This window comes from Schistocerca americana, unplaced genomic scaffold, assembly GCF_021461395.2.
Source record: "Schistocerca americana isolate TAMUIC-IGC-003095 unplaced genomic scaffold, iqSchAmer2.1 HiC_scaffold_86, whole genome shotgun sequence".
NCBI classification, from domain to species: domain Eukaryota; kingdom Metazoa; phylum Arthropoda; class Insecta; order Orthoptera; family Acrididae; genus Schistocerca; species Schistocerca americana.
Window position 1 is genome coordinate 298,853 of NW_025726631.1, and position 23,150 is coordinate 322,002.

At 42.4% G+C, this 23,150-nt stretch overlaps 1 protein-coding gene across 3 annotated transcripts in view; it reads right to left on the bottom strand.

The window, feature by feature from the left end:
• LOC124591660 overlaps nucleotides 1-23,150 on the bottom strand; it is an 85,319-nt gene that overhangs the window by 22,285 nt on the left and 39,884 nt on the right. The window contains exons 4-5 of one of the 3 annotated variants that reach the window (XM_047131751.1): nucleotides 11,761-12,080; nucleotides 2,293-2,478 (exon numbers count right to left, since the gene is read on the bottom strand). In XM_047131751.1, coding sequence (XP_046987707.1) covers nucleotides 2,293-2,478; nucleotides 11,761-12,080 — 506 coding nt within the window. Of the gene's footprint in view, nucleotides 1-2,292; nucleotides 2,479-11,760; nucleotides 12,139-23,150 lie in introns of all 3 variants that reach the window. The other 2 variants (XM_047131753.1, XM_047131754.1) reach the window with 2 other exon arrangements.

Below are 23,150 nucleotides of genomic sequence, written 5' to 3' on the forward strand. Positions count from 1 at the left end.
TACCCCAGGGGTCCATACAAGGCCCATTACTATATAAATGACACACCAGGTAAGGTAACTTCAGATACGATTCTGTATGCAGATGACTCAACAGCAGTAGTCTGCTGTAAAAACACTGAAGAATTAGCACAGAAAACAAAACAGACTGATCATGTGGATTGCTTACTGAAGCAGTTAAATAGTTTTGTTTATGCAATGAGGGTTCCGAATAAAGTAACTGACTTAGCTGTTAGGAAAATTGTGTATCATACATATTTTATATCAGTTGTAAGGTATGGCATAATTTTTTGGGGAGTTGAAAAGGAAGCCACCCAAGAGTGTTCAAGCTACAGAAAAAAAAATTATCAGAGCTATGACTGGAACAAACCTTTATTTGCAAGCCTTGACTTTCTGACCATTCCTTCCATGTTTATATATGAAACACTTCTCTGAGTTAAGAAACCCACATCTTTTTGAGGGAAATTCATTTACACATACTTATCCAACAAAACACAAACAAGATTACATGTTACATTGCCATAGACAACCATTATCTGAAAATACTGCATATTACATGGCTTTGAAGCTTAGCAAATAAAATCCATTCAAAGATGAAGGACTGTAAGCTAGAATCTACCTGTGCAAACATTGAAAATATTTAAAAAGCCAACTGCTACCACAGTGTGGATGATTTTATAAACAGAGACAAGTAGGAGATAACATATCTGTTTTGTTTTCCTGTTTTTTCTACATTACGTTCTATGTGTATGCTTATGTTCCCTTTTACTGGAGGTATATGTTCTTTTTAAATGTGTCGATACTTGTAAACTATCATGAGAACTATGTATCTAAATATGTAGATGTAAACACATATATTACATTTATGGAAATATGTGGTCCTTGAGGTATGTCCATATTTATAAACTACAGAAACAAACATGAAAAATACTTCCATATGCATTATTTTAATGTATCTTGTTTTAGGTATCCTTAGGTAGGCACAGAATTATTCATTGATGAGTGACCAATATTTCAATCAAACGACTGTATATAACATGTCATGTGACAATAAAGATGTTGTGTTGGCTGAAGAGTCAACACCGTGTTACGAGAGGAGGCCAAAAGGCACGCATTTTAGCTCACGCAGGCTGGCATAAGGAGGGAAGAACTATATTGACGTGAGATCTGGAACATGACAAGGAATTAGAATTCAAAAAGCGGACATAATTAGTTTGATACTTAACTTTAATCCATTAATGATGAACATTGCTCTTGACGGTACATGATTCACAATATTATCTGTTCAGATTATAGTAACTGAATATGGCACCTTGCTAGGTCATAGCAAATGACGTAGCTGAAGCAGGTCCGACGTATACTAACGGACCGCAGCCGATTTAAAGGCTACCACCTAGCAAGTGTGGTGTCTGGTGGTGACACCACAAAAGATTCTCTTCTGTTCTATTCCCCTCCCCACACTCATCCTAGTTCCCTGCCAAGCTGTTCCCCCACCGAGCCTCGTATAGTGCTGCTCGAGACTGTGGAACGTGTACTACAATATCTTCAGAGTGCAAGTCAGATGTAACAACAATGACAACCACAACCGATACATAAATAAAGTTCACAATCATGATTCGGTCCAATTCTTTAACTATTGCTTACCCCACGATCTACTGACGTCTGTCAGTACTATCTCCTGATGAGTCTCGCCACTATAATTTACAGTCAACCTAATACGATTTATTTTGTTAATTAGAAATCTAATTCTGGATTAATTTTCCTCTCTTCTCATCTGAATGTCACCAAGTTCTAAAGCTGATTAAAAGTTGGTAATGTTTCACCCATTGTTCTAATACACGAACAGCAACTGAATTTCTCACTTGCAATGCACTTGATAAATCCTTCCAGTCTCTCATAATCAAATAAAATATTGATCTGGGGTCAGAATCGAGTAATGTTTTTTGAAGGACAACATTTTCGCTTTTGAATGTTATGTTTACTTAAAAATTAGTATTAATGTTTCTATCGGGAAACCTCGAGACTCTTTCGATGCAAATATCGTTTGCCCGGCCCTGCCCTTCTGAATTCTTCAAAATAAACCTGCACGTGACCTCAGCTAGCAAAGCTTCATCTGTAAATGTAGGATACCCTCTATATACTCTATTAAACAATGTTAAAATGTTAATCTCAGCAGCAATAGTTTAATCTGCCAATATTACTCTATCTCATATTTTCTGAATGGCAAATTTGGAAAAAAAACCTCATCTTATAATCAGGTAAATACAGCAGTTACCTACTTGATGGGTCACTTACGTAAAAGCCAGAGCAGCTGTTCCGGGCGGTATTCGATCGGGGACGGACATCCTGAGTTCCCGCAAGTGCTTCAAGCTTCCGACGGTAGTGAACGCCTCTCTGGCCGAGTTGCGGACTATGTCGTACTCATAAAGTTCCAGACGTTCCAAGCTGTCGGCATATACCGGCAGCAACGGTATGACGTGCCTTTCTAACAACAGAAATGGGGCTCGTGAAAATTATTCGTCTTCTGTCACATTTGAAGAGACCACACAAACGGCATACACTATATTCCAATTCCAAATTAAGGGTTCTTATTCTGCATTTGTAACATTTCTGTGTTCGACTGTCACCTTTACATCACTTGCCACTGAAATACGACATCATTACTATTACCACCACATTAATTTGCATCGAAAGTATACCTGTGAGGGACAGATTGCGTGGGTATACATCAGACATCGTGGTGAGTGTCAGGGCACTGGGTACTAGGCCTTCTGTTGGGTACAAAATAGTCTTTCTGCTCCCGGGATTGGAATGACTCCTTACCCTCTCCCTTAAAACCCAAATCCTTTCGTCTTTCCCTCTCCTTCCCTCTTTCCTGACGAGGCAACCGTTGGTTGCGAAAGCTAGAATTTTGTGTTTATGTTTGTGTGTCTATCGACATGCCAGCGCTTTCGTTTGGTAAGTCACATCATCTTTGTTTTTATATATATAGGTGCCTATCGATCTGCCAGCGCTTTCGTTCGGTAAGTCACACATCTTTGTTTTTAGATATATTTTTCTTTCCCTCTCCATCCCCCTTTCCTGATGAGGCAACAGTTTGTTGCGAAAGTTTGAATTTTGTGTGTGTGTTTGTTTTTTTGTGTGTCAGTGCTTTTGTTTGGTAAGTCTCATCATTCCACGTGGGAAAAATATATCTAAAAACAAAGATGATGTGACTTACCAAACAAAAGTGCTGGCAGGTCGATAGACACACAAACAAACACAAACATATACACTAAATTCAAGCTTTCGCAACCAACGGTTGCTTCGTCAGGAAAGAGGGAAGGAGAGGAAAAGACGAAAGGATGTGGGTTTTAAGGGAGAGGGTAAGGAGTCATTATAATCCCAGGAGCAGAAAGACTTACCTTAGGGGGAAAAAAGGACAGGTATACACTCGCACACACACACACATATCCATCCGCATATACACAGACACAAGCAGACATTTGTAAAGGCAAAGAGTTTGGGCATAGATGTCAGTCGAGGCGGAAATACAGAGGCAAAGATGTTGTTGAAAGACAGGTCAGGTATGAGCAGCGGCAAATTGAAATTAGAAATTAGCGGAGATTGAGGACTGGCGGATAGTGAGAAGAGAGGATATGCTGAAGGGCAAGTTTCCATCTCCGGAGTTCTGACAGGTTGGTGTTAGTGGGAAGTATCCAGATAACCCGGACGGTGTAACACTGTGCCAAGATGTGCTGGCCGTGCACCAAGGCATGTTTAGCCACAGGGTGATCCTCATTACCAACAAACACTGTCTGCCTGTGTCCATTCATGCGAATGGACAGTTTGTTGCTGGTCATTCCCACATAGAAGGCTTCACAGTGTAGGCAGGTCAGTTGGTAAATCACGTGGGTGCTTTCACACGTGGCGCTGCCTTTGATCGTGTACACCTTCTGGATTACAGGACTGGAGTAGGTGGTGGTGGGAGGGTGCATGGGACAGGTTTTACACCGGGGGCGGTTACAAGGGTAGGAGCCAGAGGGTAGGGAAGGTGGTTTGGGGATTTCATAGGGATGAACTAAGAGGTTACGAAGGTTAGGTGGACGGCAGAAAGACACTCTTGGTGGAGTGGGGAGGATTTCATGAAGGATGGATCTCATTTCAGGGCAGGATTTGAGGAAGTCGTATCCCTGCTGGAGAGCCACATTCAGAGTCTGATCCAGTCCTGTCACAAGTGGGGCACTTTTGGGGTTCTTCTGTGGGAGATTCTGGGTTTGAGAGGATGAGGAAGTGGCTCTGGTTATTTGCTTCTGTACCAGGTTGGGAGGGTAGTTGCGGGATGCGAATGCTGTTTTCAGGTTGTTGGTGTAATGGTTTTCGGATTCCGGACTGGAGCAGATTTGTTTGCCATGAAGACCTAGGCTGTAGGGAAGGGACCGCTTGATGTGGAATGGGTGGCAGCTGTCATAATGGAGGTACTGTTGCTTGTTGGTGGGTTTGATGTGGACGGACGTGTGAAGCTGGCCATTGGACAGGTGGAGGTCAACGTCAAGGAAAGTGGCATGGGATTTAGAGTAGGACCAGGTGAATCTGATGGAACCAAAGGAGTTGAGGTTAAAGAGGAAATTCTGGAGTTCTTCTTCACTGTGAGTCCAGATCATAAAAATGTCATCAATAAATCTGTACCAAACTTTGGGTTGGCAGGCCTGGGTAACCAAGAAGGCTTCCTCTAAGCGACCCATGAATAGGTTGGCGTACGAGGGGGCCATCCTGGTACCCATGGCTGTTCCCTTTAATTGTTGGTATGTCTGGCCTTCGAAAGTGAAGAAGTTGTGGGTCAGGATGAAGCTGGCTAAGGTAATGAGGAAAGAGGTTTTAGGTAGGGTGGCAGGTGATCGGCGTGAAAGGAAGTGCTCCATCGCAGCGAGGCCCTGGACATGCGGAATATTTGTGTATAAGGAAGTGGCATCAGTGGTTACAAGGATGGTTTCCGGGGGTAACAGATTGGGTAGGGATTCCAGGCATTCGAGAAAGTGGTTGGTGTCTTTGATGAAGGATGGGAGACTGCATGTAATGGGTTGAAGGTGTTGATCTACGTAGGCAGAGATGCGTTCTGTGGGGGCTTGGTAACCAGCTACAATGGGACGGCCGGGATGATTGGGTTTGTGAATTTTAGGAAGAAGGTAGAAGGTAGGGGTGCGGGGTGTTGGTGGGGTCAGGTGGTTGATGGAGTCAGGTGAAAGGTTTTGTAGGGGGCCTAAGGTTCTGAGGATTCGTTGAAGCTCCGCCTGGACATCAGGAATGGGATTACCTTGGCAAACTTTGTAAGTAGTGTTGTCTGAAAGCTGACGTAGTCCCTCAGCCACATACTCCCGACGATCAAGTACCTCAGTCGTGGAACCCTTGTCCGTCGGAAGAATGGCGATGGATCGGTCAGCCTTCAGATCACAGATAGCCTGGGCTTCAGCAGTGGTGATGTTGGGAGTAGGATTAAGGTTTTTTAAGAAGGATTGAGAGGCAAGGCTGGAAGTCAGAAATTCCTGGAAGGTTTGGAGAGGGTGATTTTGAGGAAGAGGAGGTGGGTCCCGCTGTGACGGAGGACGGAACTGTTCCAGGCAGGGTTCAATTTGGATAGTGTCTTGGGGAGTTGGATCATTAGGAGTAGGATTAGGATCATTTTTCTTCGTGGCAAAGTGATATTTCCAGCAGAGAGTACAGGTGTAGGACAGTAAATCTTTGACGAGGGCTGTTTGGTTGAATCTGGGAGTGGGGCTGAAGGTGAGGCCTTTGGATAGGACAGGGGTTTCAGATTGGGAGAGAGGTTTGGAGGAAAGGTTAACTACTGAATTGGGGTGTTGTGGTTCCAGATTGTGTTGATTGAAATTTTGAGGTTTTGGAGGGAGTGGAGCTGGAAGTGGGAGATTGAGTAGATGGGAGAGACTGGGTTTGTGTGCAATGAGAGGAAGTTGAGGTTTGCTGGAAAGGTTGTGAAGGCTGAGTGAGTTGCCTTTCCGGAGGTGGGAAACCAGGAGATTGGATAGTTTTTTAAGGTGGAGGGTGGCATGCTGTTCCAATTTGCGGTTGGCCTGTAGGAGGATGCTCTGAACAGCCGGTGTGGATGTGGGAGAGGAAGGATTGAGGACTTTTATTAAGGATAGGAGTTGACGGGTGTGTTGATTGGCTGAGTGGGTGTGTAGCTGAAGGATTAGGTGGGTGAGGGCAATGGATTGTTCAGTTTGGAACTGGTATAGGGACTGATGGAAAGAAGGGTTGCAGCCAGAGATGGGAACTTTAAGTGTGAGGCCTTTGGGGGTGATGCCAAATGTCAGACAAGCCTGAGAAAATAAAATATGGGAGTGTAATCTGGCTAGGGCGAAGGCATGTTTGTGGAACAGCCATGGGTACCAGGATGGCCCCCTCGTACGCCAACCTATTCATGGGTCGCTTAGAGGAAGCCTTCTTGGTTACCCAGGCCTGCCAACCCAAAGTTTTCATGATCTGGACTCACAGTGAAGAAGAAATCCAGAATTTCCTCTTTAACCTCAACTCCTTTGGTTCCATCAGATTCACCTGGTCCTACTCTAAATCCCATGCCACTTTCCTTGACGTTGACCTCCACCTGTCCAATGGCCAGCTTCACATGTCTGTCCACATCAAACCCACCAACAAGCAACAGTACCTCCATTATGACAGCTGCCACCCATTCCACATCAGGCGGTCCCTTCCCTACAGCCTAGGTCTTCATGGCAAACAAATCTGCTCCAGTACGGAATCCGTGAACCATTACACCAACAACCTGAAAACAGCTTTCGCATCCCGTAACTACCCTCCCAACCTGGTACAGAAGCAAATAACCAGAGCCACTTCCTCATCTCCTCAAACCCAGAACCTCCCACAGAAGAACCACAAAAGTGCCCCACTTGTGACAGGATACTTTCCGGGACTGGATCAGATTCTGAATGTGGCTCTCCAGCAGGGATACGACTTCCTCAAATCCTGCCCTGAAATGAGATCCATCCTTCATGAAATCCTCCCCACTCCACCAAGAGTGTCTTTCTGCCGTCCACCTAACCTTCGTAACCTCTTAGTTCATCCCTATGAAATCCCCAAACCACCTTCCCTACCCTCTGGCTCCTACCCTTGTAACCGCCCCCGGTGTAAAACCTGTCCCATGCACCCTCCCACCACCACCTACTCCAGTCCTGTAATCCGGAAGGTGTACACGATCAAAGGCAGCACCACGTGTGAAAGCACCCACGTGATTTACCAACTGACCTGCCTACACTGTGAAGCCTTCTATGTGGGAATGACCCGCAACAAACTGTCCATTCGCATGAATGGACACAGGCAGACAGTGTTTGTTGGTAATGAGGATCATCCTGTGGCTAAACATGCCTTGGTGCACGGCCAGCACATCTTGGCACAGTGTTACACCGCCTGGGTTATCTGGATACTTCCCACTAACACCAACCTGTCAGAACTCCGGATATGGGAACTTGCCCTTCAGCATATCCTCTCTTCTCACTATCCGCCAGGCCTCAATCTCCGCTAATTTCTAATTTCAATTTGCCGCCGCTCATACCTCACCTGTCTTTCAACAATGTCTTTGCCTCTGTACTTCCGCCTCGACTGACATCTCTGCCCAAACTCTTTGCCTTTACAAATGTCTGCTTGTGTCTGTGTATATGCGGATGGATATGTGTGTTTGTGCGCGCGAGTGTATACCTGTCCTTTTTTCCCCCTAAGGTAAGTCTTTCCGCTCCCAGGATTGGAATGACTCCTTACCCTCTCCCTTAAAACCCACATCCTTTCGTCTTTCCCTCTCCTTCCCTCTTTCCTGATGAGGCAACAGTTTGTTGCAAAAGCTTGAATTTTGTGTGTATGTTTGTGTGTGTGTCGACCCGCCAGCACTTTCATTTGGTAAGTCTCATCATCTTTGTTTTTATATATATATATAAAATAGAGGGAAACATTCCACGTGGGAAAAATATATCTAAAAACAAAGATGACGAGACTTACCAAACGAAAGCGCTAGCACGTCGATAGACACACAAACAAACACAAACATACACACTAAATTCAAGCTTTCGCAACCAACGGTTGCTTCGTCAGGAAAGAGGGAAGGAGAGGGAAAGACGAAAGAATGTCTCATTTGTGCTGAGCTACTACCATAGGAGTTTTGCTCTCCCAAAATCTAAATCTAGCTCTATGCCAATTAACTGTACCAGAAAGATGAAAAGTGGGTTCATACAAAAAATATAATAGCTCAGAAAAAATGTGCACCTCCATTTCTTCTAGAATTCCTGTGCAAAATTCTTACCTTTTGGTGTGGTCATCAGATGCAATGCTTGCAACAATTCCAGTGTGTATGATTTCTGATGCAGTCAGTTTCCGAACTCACCATATCTCGAGTTGAAAGGTTTTAAGTTTATTGTTCACTCGTGTCACGGATTTTCTAGGGCGCCTTTTGTAAGTTGCACAGATACCTTTGACATCTTCACTCTATGTGCAAGGATGACACTCACTTTTCCATTTGCAGATGCACCAATTTTCTGTGATTTTCAGTGGCACTCGTACATTTGTTTACTGGCAGGCAGCTCTCTGTCAAATTGTTATCAAAATACACATTTCACACTAACAGTGGACTCCGATTTTGCTAATTGCAGCACAGAAAACAAATGCCTCCGTGGTGTCTCCATTTTCCTACGAATGAGCAACAGCAGCACTGCACCTTTAATTGAACTTCTATGTCAACTGCTCAAAAGTTTCCACTTTTCTCTGTCTGGAGTTGCATTTCTATCCTTTATAGTATGTAAAAGATTAATCCCAGAAATATGCCACTCCTCTTTGAATAACCCTGTATTTTGGCAAGTGTAGTCCTTTAAAATGACTGTCGTGTATGAGGCACAGACTGACAAGCCACAGTGGAAGAGATGCGCCGCACTAGCTCCGAATACGAGTAGGTGCGCGATCGAATGCCGGGCACTCGTGGACAGGCGATACCGAGAGGATAACCTAGGCACGTAAAGTGCCAACCCAACTGATTTTTGTAGTTCAGTTAGGCCCTGATCAGTTTGTGAGTTCACCACTATGCAACTTTACAAATCTTAATCTGAGAATGCAGCATTTGCAGTGAACTTTGTGTTTCAGTGTGAAGCTCGTATCTCTGCCTCAAATCTGTTCCTCACTACAGGATAATAACCAATACCAAGCGTCATTGCTTCTGCTGCTGCTGCTGCTGCTGCTGCTTCTACTACTACTACTACTACTACTACTACTACCACTATTATTATACAGTTATATCACAACCATCATCGTGTATCGGTATTTATCTACATAATTTAATTACATTTTTGTGAGTTCAATGTATCATTACAAGATATGAAATATGCACTTGTGCTGACATGAATGCATGAACAAAAGGTGTTTATGGTTTTCTTCTCTTCCCCCCCCCCCCCCCCTCTCTCTCTCTCGCCTAAGTGTGAGGTTTACTTTGTTCAGATACTGTTGCCCCATGTGTCAGCGTTATCAACCATCACTGCAAATACATGTGCTCACTGAACACTATCTACAGAAAATTCTATACTGTATTTTTTTTAAATTTTGAGTGCATATTCCACAGGGAGTTATTTTTGTGTGTGCATAACAATGAAACAATGACAGTCCAGGCCACAGTGGTTCCTGATAATGGTTAATTGTGGACAACAGTTAATGTATCACAGGTAAAGGGACTCTGAAGTGTGTAACTGAACTGTAGTATACTGAATTTTTACATCCAAGTGCTGGGACCAGCTCTTGACATACAGTTAAACCCCTGCTTACACTTTTCAGTGGAATGACACACACACACACACACACACACACACACACACACACACACACACACAAAGTGTAAGTTGCAGGAAATTGCAAAATACAGGAAAGCATTGGAAACAAACCAAGTAAAAAATGAATAAATTTATCTTACTGTCATTCTCTTTATATTGTTCAAAATCAGAAATTATAACAATCTAAATTTTGCCTATTTAAAAAAAACTGAAATAATTGTTTTTGCTTCTTTCTAACAGCAATTTGTTGTATTCTTTTGTTAAACCACATTAAAAGAGCATTTTAATTCTACTGTCAAACTTATTACCGGTAATCATTATAAACCTATGGTAAATAAAACTTGTAACACAATATTGGTTGAAACATTAATGTTGGGAGTCTTTAATAAATGGAGAACAACAGACACAAAATCATACAGCTTGTTGTCGACAAGCAGATCACACGGTTCAGGAACATCCTGGGCGAGGAAGAGGACGGAAATTGCAACATTATGGAGCATCTCGAGGAGGAATATTTACGTCTGACACTAAGTCGTACCGACATAAGACTGCGTGCCTCGTACGGATTCATGTATTTTACACTGAAGTAACAACAATTCGTGAAAGCTCGTTATAGAGTGATGTCTTGTTTGTATAAATGACTGAAATTAAATCAAAGCTGTGGTAATACAAGACAATGAGCAGAAGGAAGGCTGCTACTACAGTCAATACTGTCAGGTCACGATCATCATTCGGGAAGTGCCTCAGCGTGCTTTCCCACCCTTCCAAACACTGCGTACCTATAAACAGGTGGCTGTGGCCAAACATGATGACAATGAAAATCTCACTTACTATGCTAACGCTGTCTGACACGATTATTAACTTTGTGTATAGTCTCCATTTTCTGCTTTGTTCCGAGGTTGACTTTGAGTAGGAATACAATGCACTTTTTGCAGATATCTGCACAAAAAACAAAGTCAAATGTTGTGATAATGTCAAAGAAAACTTAAAGGTGCGGGAAATGTCGTAACACGGAATCAGTGACGACAGGAAAGTACTGAATTCAGAGAATGTGACTCCTGATTGTAATGACAAAAATGAATATAAAAAGCAAGAAAATGTAAAATGTGAGAATGTAAACACAGTGGTTTACTGTATTTATTTTTGGGAGTTTAGCATGACATTCACACGGTCACACTTTCATATGCGAGCTGCAGTAGAAAGCCATTTTTGCCAAATGTTTCACAATAAAATTACATAGTACCAAAACATATGTTCCACTACAAGCTTGCACAGTAGCATGCACAGTCCCCTCACATACGAGTTGCCAAGTTTCTCATACTGTTGCTACTGCGCAGCAAAAAGTAGAAGAGAAGTAAAAGATGACAGAATATTGCTGATGTAAATGGGAAAGTAATGGGCCCAGAATTGTGCCCTGAGGGATAAACATTTCAAAAACTTCCTCTTCCACAGGCTGTGCATACGCAATCAATCGACAGTGGCATATGTTAAATTATAAGTCCCCATTCTGAAATGACACAGTCTACCCATTAATTTCACTACGAAGCCCCATCTACAGACTAATGTGAAAAAAACTGAGAAACCCAAAATGTGCAATTGAGACAGGTCTGCCGGGTACTACCGAATCACACAGAACTGAACTGGGCACAACTGTTAAATACAGCGGCACTATTAGCTACGAGTGAAAGTAATTACGTAATAAACGTGACAGAAGATGTTTGAAGACATAGATATGTTTACTGAACTAGACCTAGCTTAAAAGCACTGTAACAATAATTAGATGTCTCCTTAACATTTTGTATCTCATGTCCCTATGTATACATAACGGTGAAATATGCCAAATGTCTTTTACACAGTGTGAAAAATACCGAACATACGAGAACAGTATTCGTCGAGCAAAAGTTGGCTCGAGTAAAAGTTAGACATTCGTACGAGGAGAGATAATAGTACTCACCTCGTTCCACCCACCGACCACTTTATTCGTAAGCACTTTAGGGTGTTCTTCTTGGCATTCAGAAAGTACTTCAGATCATCCGTATCGACAGACATACGTCCGAAGTCAATCTCGACCAGTCGGGGGCACCCGTCACCCAAAGGTCTCAGCACACAAGGACGCAGGACGCAAGTCGTCCCCACGTATCTCTCTTGCAGACACAGCACACGGAGGTGCTGCAGACGCGACACCGCCTCTGAAAATTTCTCGGTCTTCAGTAGCTCATCGGGTGCCGTCAGCACGTGTATCCCGGAGCACTGCTCGACCGAGTTCTTCACCGTCTGCAACCGCACACTTCCTGTAGTACAGTAACACTTCTGAGCTAAGGAGTGGGATACACTGAAACAAAAGAAGCACTATTAATGGTCGTTCAAACAGATGCTTTCTGCCTCTTCTGAAGCACCTGACCAATTTCCAGCAACAGAAGTTGCACAGCAGCTAAACAGACGGCCACAGAGGAAGTCAGTAACTGCGGTGAACGAGAGGAAAGCACCCGCACCGTCCACGCTCACCAAACTGACTTCCTATCAGCTAACAGGTGTCCTCCCTTCTGATGACTCCCGAGTCAGTTCGTATTGTCGATGTCACAGCTGCTCGCACCACCGTGTGTCTTTTTTGATCCCAGGAAACACTCTGAATGGCCTACATTTCAGAACAACTGAACTCTACTCTTCTTCCTTGTTGTTAATTGACTATGTGCCACCCCAGTAATCATATATACATTGAGACAAAGTAGTTACTGGGCAAAAGCTCAATGGATCAGAATGGAAATACATTAGTGGAGTTTCCTCAGTTCAGAAGGAGTTTTTCAGTAAAAAATGCTTACTACCCAAAAGGTTCATTTAGGTCCATTATGGTTTATTTAATGTTTTTTTTTTTTTTTTTTGAGTTGTTTTAAGCTGTAATACGATACCAATGCAACACTTGACCAACATTATTTTATAAAACAAACTATCACATACAAAAACGGCATTAAATGTGTGATTACATATGAGTTAATGTGTTAATGTTCAGCATGTGAACAAGAAAAGGTTTAGAAAAGGTTTGAAATTATGTTTGAAGTGTGCTGAAAGTCAATGGCCATCCTATTCATCAAACACTGGAGGAGTATTATTCGGATAACTTTTTTCTGTTTTAAGCAAAATGCAGTCTTTCAAACGTCTCAGTGCTTACGATTAAATATCTCCCTGGATATCACAAGATATGTTTAATTCAGTTGACGAAAGGAGAAAATATAAAAATCCAGCAAATGAAGCAGTTGAAGGGAAGTACACACATCTAAAAAATGAGATTAACAAAAAATCCAAAATGGCTAAGCAGGAGTGGTTTGAAGACATAGGATACAGAAGTATATATAACCCAGTGAAAGATAGATACCACCTGAAGGAAAGTTAGAGAGACATTTTCAGAAAAGGAAAGCATCTGTACAAATAACAAGAGGCCAGATGGAAAACCAGTCCTAAGCAAGAAGGGAAAGGTGACTGGTGGAGGGAGTATGCAAAAGGTGTACACAAGGGAAATGAACTTGAAGGCAATATTATGGTAAAGTAAGAGGATACAGATGAAGACGAGATGGGAGATACGATACGATACTGCGAGAGTCGAAACGAGGCCCCTAGAATAGACAACATTCCCTCTGAACTAATGATATCCTGGTATGTAAGATATATGAGACAGGTAAAGTACCCTCAGACTTGAAGACGAATATCATAATTCCTATTCCAAAGAAATCAAATGCTGACAGGTCTGAATATTACCAAACTAACAGTTTCATAAGTTCTGGTTCCAAAATAATAGCACAAATTCTTTTCAGGTGAATCAAAAAACTGGTAGCACTCAACCTCGGGGAACATATTTTTGGATTTCAGAGAAATGTAGGGACACCCGAGGCAATACTGACCCTATGACTTACCTTAGAAGATAGATTAAGGAAAGGCAAGCTTACTCTTATAGATTTTGTAGGGTTGCAGACAGCTTTTGACAATGTTAAGCGGGATACATTCTTTAGTTCCGAAGGTAGCACATGTAACGTGTCAGGACCAAAAGGTTGTATACAACTTGTACAGACACCAGGTGGCAGTTACGAGTTGAGGGGCACGAAAAGGAAGGGAGTGAGACAGGGTTTTAGCCTATCCCCGATGTTATTCAGTCTCTACACTGAATGATCAGTAAACAAAACTACAGAAAAAATTGGAGTAGGAATTAAAGTTCAGAGAGAAGAAATAAAAACTTTGAGGCTTGCCGACGACATTGTAATTCTGTCAGGCAACAAAGAACTTGGAAGAGCAGTTGAACCGAGTGGGTAGTGTCTTATAAAGGGAAGATAGGATACAAAGTAAAACAAAGGTAATGGAATGTAGTCAAATTAAATCAGGGGATGCCGAGGGAATTAGATTCAGAAACGAGACACTAAAAGTAATAGATGAGTTTTGCTGATGAGGGCTTAAGTAGAAAGGATATAAACTGTAGACTGGTAATAGCAGGAACAGAGTTTTTTAAGAAGAGAAATTTGTTGACATGAAACATGGATATAAGTGTCAGGAAGTTGAAATGTGGTGCTACAGAAGATTGCCAAAGATTAGACGGATAGATCATATAATTAATGAAAAGGTACTGAACAGAACTGGGGAAACAAGAAATCTGTGGCATAACTTGACTAAAAGAGCTCAATGGTTGACAGGACACATTCTGAAAAATCAAGCAATTACCAGTTTATTACTGGAGGGAACTACTGGGGGTAAAATCATAATAAAATAAGAGAAAGCAGAGTTCACACAGAAAGATTTAGGTTTGTTACTCCTGCACGCTCTTCAAGAGTGGAACGGTAGAGTGGTAGCCTAAGTGTGGATCTATGAACTCTCTGCCAGGCACTTAATTGTGAATTGCAGAGTAATCGTGTAGATGTCAAAGGGACATACAGAGTGTACATAAAGTCCAGGAATACTTTCAATTATTTATTGTGCAAGAACTAAACATTGTACAGATGTCATACATATTGCATTTTGAAGAGAAACTATGAAAGTTTTTTGTACAAAAATTCGATGTGCATACCACGAGTGGTTATCAAATTCTTGCCGTACCTGTCCCAGCACGGCATAGTCGACTGTGGCAGTCGCTTCCCGTATTCTCTCCCAGAGCTCTGCTACATCACGTGATAAAGGAGGTACATACACCAGGTCTTTAATGGTCCCCACACAAAAAAGTCACACGGAGTGAGATCTGGCGATCAGGGAGGCCATTTCGTGAAACAGCTGTCCCCTTCTGTAGCACGGCCGATCCATCGATGCGATAGCTCCGTGTTCGGGTACCCACGAACTTCACGACGAAAATGGGGTGGAGCCCCATCCTGCTGAAAGATGAACGGAAAGTGCGATTGCATTCGAGGCATCAGCCATCGCTGCAACATGTCCGGGTAGGAATGTCCAGTGACAGTGCTCTCGACCAGAAGAATCACCTGTACAGTTTTCGACATGACGAGGCACAAAAAAACACTTACCTTTGGGGAATCACGCTCAAATTCAATGCATTTGTGTGGATGCTTTGTAGCCCAGATTCGACAGTTACGCCTGTTCACTTTCCCATCAGTGTGAAAAGTAGCTTCACCGCTAAAAATTTAGCGATCAACAATGCCATCCGCATTCTCATTCAGTTGTTGCAACTGTGAACAAAACTCAAAATGCTCATCTTTGTTGTCGCCATTGAGCTTCTGCACTAACTCCAATTTGAACGGTTTCACAGACAGCTTCTGTCGCAGGACTTTCCGCAGTCATCGGAGCCATTTCGAGTTCACGGGATGCGTGACCTACCAATTTCTTTGGACTGCTTACGAATGTCCCTCGTATGTGCTCCACATTCACTTCACCCACACTGGGACATCCGCTCATCTTGCCGGGCACGAGAAATCCATCTTAATGAATTTGCTGTGCCAGCGGTAAATAGCCTTCCTTGTCGGTGGCTTCTTACTGTACTCGGTTCTAAACATCTGTCAAACAGCTGTAGCACACTCGTTTTTGTCGAACTCCGACACAAAGAAAGCTCACTCTGCACCTGAACTCACCACATTTGCGACTAGTGCCAACTATCGGCAAATTACCCAACTATGCTGTGGCGGTATATGTGAAAAAAACTTTCAGGTTTTCTCTTCAAAATTACATATGTATGATACCTGTACAATGTTTAGTTCTTGTGCAATAAATTATTTGAAGTGTTTTTGGGCTTTATGTACACCCTGTATATTGCAGTTATTTCGAAATGACGGAGCCTGCACAGGACAGAATAACTGTAGTGTGAAGAGCTGCATCAAACCAATCTTCAGACTGAAGACATCAACAACCATATCTCCTAATCTATCTGTGCTATGTGTGGATACTGTCTGCAAAACATGTTGAAAATAGAGTTAGTAGTGAAGAAGTAATAGAGTAATGCCTGATGTGGATGTTTCACTGCATGAACAGTGAAAATGTGATAAGTGATGAAATTTTTTCCTTTCATTATTTTGTGTGCGTGTGTGTGTGTGTGTGTGTGTGTGTGTGTGTGTGTGTGTAAGTATATAGTCTGGGTAATTTGTGTGCTGTGTGTTATGCAGCCTCAAGATGTGCACAATTTTGAACTGTAATACTTGTTTTATTACATTAAATCTTTGACTTAGGATTATACCTCTCAATGGGTATATTATGACAGCATTTTCTTTTAAGGTCAGACAGTAATTATATGAAGTACCGAAAATCAATTGTTTGTTGCCCCTGTAGGCTATTACGCAGCCAATCTGCAATGGGGACCATTATCGTGTCAGCCATTTAGTGATACGGATTTCAGCAGTTTCAATTAAAGCAAGCAAAAAAAAATGCCACAGATATCTCTAATAAGCCAACCAGAAACTGTTTCATCCACAAAACAACACTGCAACCTATTTATACAGAAGCAATGCCAAGCTGGTTATTTCGGCTCCTAATACCCAATGTGAGTATTTGTAAGCACAGGAAAAGTGATGGAAAGGTGAAGAGAAAGCTAACAGTCTGAGCAAACAAGACTTGGTGGCTGCCAGTTCACTGACCCCTTCTGAAGTACACCCACAACTCCCACACTCATCCATCCCACGCACCCGCACGCAACTCACTCGCACGCGACCGCCGTCTCGAGCTGCTTGGGCCAGGGTGCAAGCTACTGCTGTGCAAGATGGGAGAAAATCTGGGTGGTGGGAGTAAGCTGGGGGCAGGAATGGTAAGGGATGGCAGGATAGAAGTGGGGGACGGTAGAGTCCTGCTTGTGGGAGCATAAGGGACAGGCTGGGTGTAGTAACCAAAACCAACTGCGGGAACGCCTTCGGCTGCAGATCGGAGCCGCCAGGTGGGGAAGCCGCCGGCGGTGGAGCACGCAACACCGGGTAAACACGAGGACGAGTCGGACGACAGACCAATGACAACCGACAACAACCGACCACGACCGACTATGACCGACACAACGAGGAAGAGATAAACAATGGGGGCTTGTAGAAACCACAACACCAAACACCGACAGTAAATCCACTCAGAACCAGAGCCAGGCAAATGTCAACAACGAACAATGACCAGAACGCAGTACTGCCGAGAGAGAAACGAAATCCAGAGCGAGTACCAGACTGGCCGGACTAGGGCAGAGCGGGTACCTGTATACGAAACCAGAGAGAGCGGCTATTGGCCGCTGTCTGCGGTGGTACCCTTGCTGCGCGAGAGCCGCTGCGCGGAATAGCCGCCGCGGACATGGAGCCATCTACGGGCTGACCACGTCCATTTGTTCTGGTGCGTGTTCGACTTCCACAGCGGGAGGTACTAGAGTGGGGAGAGGGGAGGGCAACTAGGTGCAGTCGGCAGATTAGAGAAGGGGCACGGGGTGGGAAAGGAGAGTGGAAAAGGAAGAAGTGCAGTGCTGAGGGGTAATGAGGAAGGGGACAGGCGGGTGAAGGACAATGGACAATAACTAATGAAGCTTCAGCCTGGGAGGGTTATTGGTACTCGGGATGTATTGCAGGGAGAGTTACCACCTGCAAAATTCAGAGAAACTGGTACTGTTAGGAAGGACACATGTTAGGAAGGATCCAGACGGCACAAGCAGTGAAGCAGTAATTAAAATGGAGAATGTCCTGAAGAGCAGCCTACTCAGCAACTGTGGGGTCCAGCCGTTTCTCGGCCACAGTTTGCCGCTAGTGGTTCGTGCACACAGACAGCCTGACAGTTGTCGTGCCTACTTAGAAAGCAGCACAGTGGTTGCGTCTTAGCTCATAAATCACACGATCGGTTTCACAGGTAGCCCTGCCTTCGATGGGATTAGGTAATGCTTGTGACCGGAATTTCATTTATTATCATCCTTTGCATCATTTACATGATATAGGAAATGTCATAATACTGTCCAGGATATGCACAGCAGAATATTACAAATTTCTATCAAACACATAAAATTAACATTGTATAATATGTTGAAAATTAAAACATGCTCCTTTAACATGTACCGTATGTGATGAATTTATATATATTTAGTACATTTTCGAAAACATATTGCACATAATTTAGAGTTAAAAGAGTATAAAGGAGACATAGAATTGACCATGAGAACAACATGATATTGACAATACAACTATCAGTTAGTGACTTAAGGATTCAAAATATTCCTCTATGCTATAAAAACATTTATTTAGCAGATACTTTTTAATTCCGACTTAAATTTTCCTTCATCTTCTGTTCCCCTGATGCAGTGTGGCAGAGCATTATAGAGCACCCCCTGTTAACTTCCCAGAATTTCTTAAGCTCGAACCTTGCCTCACCGTAATTTAATCCACAGTGGCTCACATGTTTTTGAGTTTTTGTTTTCCTTGTTCCTTCTACATGCAGATTCTTACAAATATGTGTATTGTAGTCATGAAGATCTGAATTTACACGTAAACTACTCGAGTGTGTTCTTGTATGCAGTATGCTTTTTAATATGTGCAAAGATGGTACTGTAAGTATGTTTAGCGGCATGAACAAGGGATTGCAGTGTGTTTGTGGAGAGCTGTGTGTAATAATTCTAATGGCCCTTTTCTGTAATTTAAAAACCTCTCTCAAGTGACATTTAGTTGCACCCACAATGTTATTCCATAGGATATAATAGAATCGAAATACGCCATATACACTAATCTTGTACACTCTGCACTGCAAACTCTGGAAATTATTCTCAGTGCAAAACACGCTGAACTGAATTTGTTTGGATATGTATGTGACACGGGCTTTCCAGCTCAAGTGTTGATCAATGTACATGCCCAAAAATTTTGTACAGCAGACTTTCTGTCTGTCTTATTACATAAAACCACTGTTGCACCCTCTTCACAACTTTTTCAGCTGTACTGAATAAGGATTTGCTGTCATCACTTATAATTATGCTTGTATCATCTGCAAATAACATAATTTTTGATGATCTGTTCGGCCTTTCAATGTCATTTATATAGATTAGGAATAATAGGGGGCCACTATCTTATGCGTATCCTCATTTTTGAATAATGGTTTAACCTTAGAAATTTTCAGCCTTTTGGGGAACTCACCTTCACTGAATGATAAATTGACAATATCTACCAGTGGTTCCAAGATTTGTGAGCCGACTTTTTCTATTATTGTCACTGACACTTCATCCAGTCCTGCAGACATTTTAGATTTCATACTGTTAATTACTTTCAATATTTCATATGTATTAGTGGGACTTCTTATCATGCTACTGACTACTTTTGGTGCTGTTGTTTGGTAAGGCTCTTGCTTAATTTGTCAGGTACACTTAGAAAGTAGTTGTTAATGTAATTGGGCAAGACTTCCTTCTTTATTTCAATGTTATCACTAGATTTAAGTACAATATCCTGGTCTTTAGAGCTTTTTCCTATTTCTCTTTTAACAATTTCCCATGTGGTCCTTGATTTATTGTCTGACTTCCTTATTAGTCTATCATTACTTAATACTTTTGCTAGATTAATTATCCTTCTATATGCCTTTTTGTAGTTACTAACATATTTTTTTAAAAGTAATGTCGGTATTGGTTTTCATTTCAGTGTTTAGTCTTTTCATAGTCTTGGAAGAGTTTTTAATGCCAGACGTGAACCAAGAATTTGTGTGTGTATGGCTAGATGAGTTGATTTTAACTAATCTTTTTGAAAAGCACATCTCAAAATCTGTCATGAAAAGAGAGAGAGCATCTGTATCAGTTTGTGACAATACTTCTGCCCTAGATTGGTTAGTCAGTGTGATACCAAACTGGTTGCAGTTTTCGGGAGAGAAAATTCTCTTATACATGTGATGTACTGTTTTTGTATGTATTGGAACTGTGAGCACTTTAATAATAAGTGCATTATGATCAGATATTCCTAGGTCAATATTCAAAACTTCTGTATCTGGGCTTTCTATATTTGAAATTATATTATCTATGAAACTTTTTTGAAGTGTTTGTTACCCTTGCAGGACTGTTTATGTTAGAATATAGGTTGAAACTATGTGAAATATTGAGGAATTTAATTTTAAATGAACTACCTACCAACATATTGACATTAAAGTCCCCACATACAATTACTGATGTCTTCTCATCATGTAAGAAGCTCAGCAGTTCTTGAGTCTACTTAAAAAATTTCTGGGTCATCACATGGTGATCTATACACTGACATGACTGTTATTTTCCTATTTTTTACACTCATTTGCACTGCTGTTGCCTCAAAATGTTTTTCTATGCTCAGCAGTTCAGCTTTGGGTCTGTTTTTCACTTTAATATCTGATTTTACATAAATGCAGACACCCCCATTCTTAGCTTCCTTCCTATAAAAATGATCAACCAAGGTATATGGGGAAATATTAATGTATTCTAATTCATAATTTTTGCACCAGTGCTCTTGATTACAAATGCAATCAACACAATATTCACTGGCCTCAATCTCGAGATCTAGAATTTTATTTTTGAGACATTGTATATTAAGGCTAAGTAATTTTAAGATGTTGCAACTTGGTTGAGAGGACCTCTTCCTTGTATTGTCCAGTGTCAACGGTTTCTTCATATTGAGGCTGGGTACCAAAAATCCTTTAGGGACAGAGGTTTCGTGCATCTCGTCTTTCTTTCTTCTGTATGTGTCGCAACTTTGATGCGACTCGCTGGCCGTAAGCACATTTCTTGCTAGTGATGCTGCTGTATAGTCTGTAGCTGTTTCTGATACTGTTGGAGCTGTTGTGGAGGCTTTATTTGCCTCAGCTACTTTTGTGGCAAGTGAAGATTCTAGTGCTGGATCTGTTGCCGGTGAATTAGTTTCATTTTTATGTTAGAGAATTTCAGTTGCTGTGATGGGTGGTGGTAGTGGTATGGTACAGATATTCTTGTCTTCAACTGCTAACACTGCATTAAGTATTTCTCGACTAATGAATGCTTTTCCAAGTTTATTTCTGTGTAGCTGGTAAAATGACTTCTTTCTGAAGACGGTACATTCACATGTGTGGCATTCGGGAAGCTTCGGCATATTTTTTCAAATTTTCTATTAGTAACAGCGATTTCTTTGTTGACACAAGATTTTTACATCAGATTGTATCTTTGTGGTATACTTGCAGTATAGAAGTTCACATTTGTAATTTTCTGTAGAGTGCTTCTTAGTGCTCTTGTGGGAAGTTTACCCTCATTCCTATAAACGTCATTAGCACCCCCCAATTATTAAACAGTTTCTTCTGGGCTCCAAAAAATGCTCACAGTGTTTTAGAATTTCACTCAAGGGAGCCCCTGGTTTTGTCATTCCACTAACTTTAAACACAGTTTGCGTGTTAACACATGATACCAGCTAAGCCCTCTCCATGACTGTCTGAGAGCATGTAAATATCTTCTTTGTTCTTCTTACTTGTGTTCGTCACGTTCTCACAATACGTATGTTCACTGAAAATTATAGTACCGGTACTTCCTCGCTCGTTATTACAAGACTTTGTACTCGACTGGTTTTTAAACTCTGCATTTGGTGAAAGTACTTTGTTTCTTTCGCTATTTTCACATCTTTTAGACTCGTCACAGGTTTTTTGCCACTGGGAGACTGAAGTTTTTCTCGTTACGGTTAACACGAGGGAACTTTTTAGGCCATATGAAGTTATCATTTGGCCCATTTACAAAAGTGTCACTACACTCTGAATTGACTCCTATCACTTTTTCAAGCTTTGTACATACAGTTTGGCTGACAAGATCGTATTTTAATGAAGCAGTCACACAGCCTTCTCGATATTCCTTTCGCAAAAACAATAAATCACGATAACTACAGTGCACATTCCCACAGTCGCAAGTCGCATTTCTTTCTTCTAAAGTATTTAAACATTGTCGACGGATCCATTTTTGGGACCGTGGGCATAATTTAACACCATTTCTCACCTTCTTACTACATTTTACACACACAGGATTTAAAAACTCTAATTTTCCGCGGATCTGTCGAGTAGTACGTCTATACGCGGCGCCACCATCTCAGTACGTAGATGGTGATGGAAGAAAATACGGAACAGGTCTCACATCTCGGTTTTTTTTTACACAGATACGAGCTAGAGGCGTAGGGTAGGGAGCAGAGGCCGTCTAGGGATGGACGAGGATATCGCATACGTTCGGTGGACAGCGGAATACCAGCTTGGGAGGGATAGTGGGCAAGATGTTCCTCAGCTCGGGGCACGGCGAGAGGTAGCCGAAACCCCGGCAGAGAATGCGATTCAGTTGCTCCGGTCGTGGGCAGCACCGAGTCACAAGAAGAACGGTCCTCTGCGGTCGGACAGTGGGACTCCGGAAGGTGGCGGCTGACCGGAGAAATAAGGCACGGGATATCTGTTTCTGCACGAGGTCGGTCCGTGAAGGCGTCAGCGGGAGGCACTGCTCGTCACTACAGATGCGACGGCCGGGAGTGGCTGGGCTGTTCAAAGGGGACAGGGGTTTCTCTGTACGGAACGGGTGTCAGCTGTGCCTAAGTGGAGGTACTGCTCGTGGCCGGTAAGTTCCGTGTGGACAGAGGTGCCGAAGTAGCAGCGCTCGAGGTGGAGGACAATATTGAGGAAGGTGGCTTGTCGGGTTGAGGAGTACCAGATGAAAGTCGGTCAGGGTGACAGGAAGGAGGTTGTAGATCTGGAATTTTTCAGGTGTAGCATTCAGTATTGGCTACGCTGTGGGCATCGGGAATGTTAGTGTAATGGGAGGGGGCACCAATAGTGACGAGCAGGCACCGTGCAGTAAAGGAACTATGGAGAGTCTGAGGAGAAAATGGTCGGTGTCTTTAAGATAGGAGTGTAGGTTGTAAGTAATAGGCTGAGGGTGTTGGTCTACAACAGCAGAGATTCTCTCAGTGGGGGCACAGTAACGGTGGGTGGTTCAGT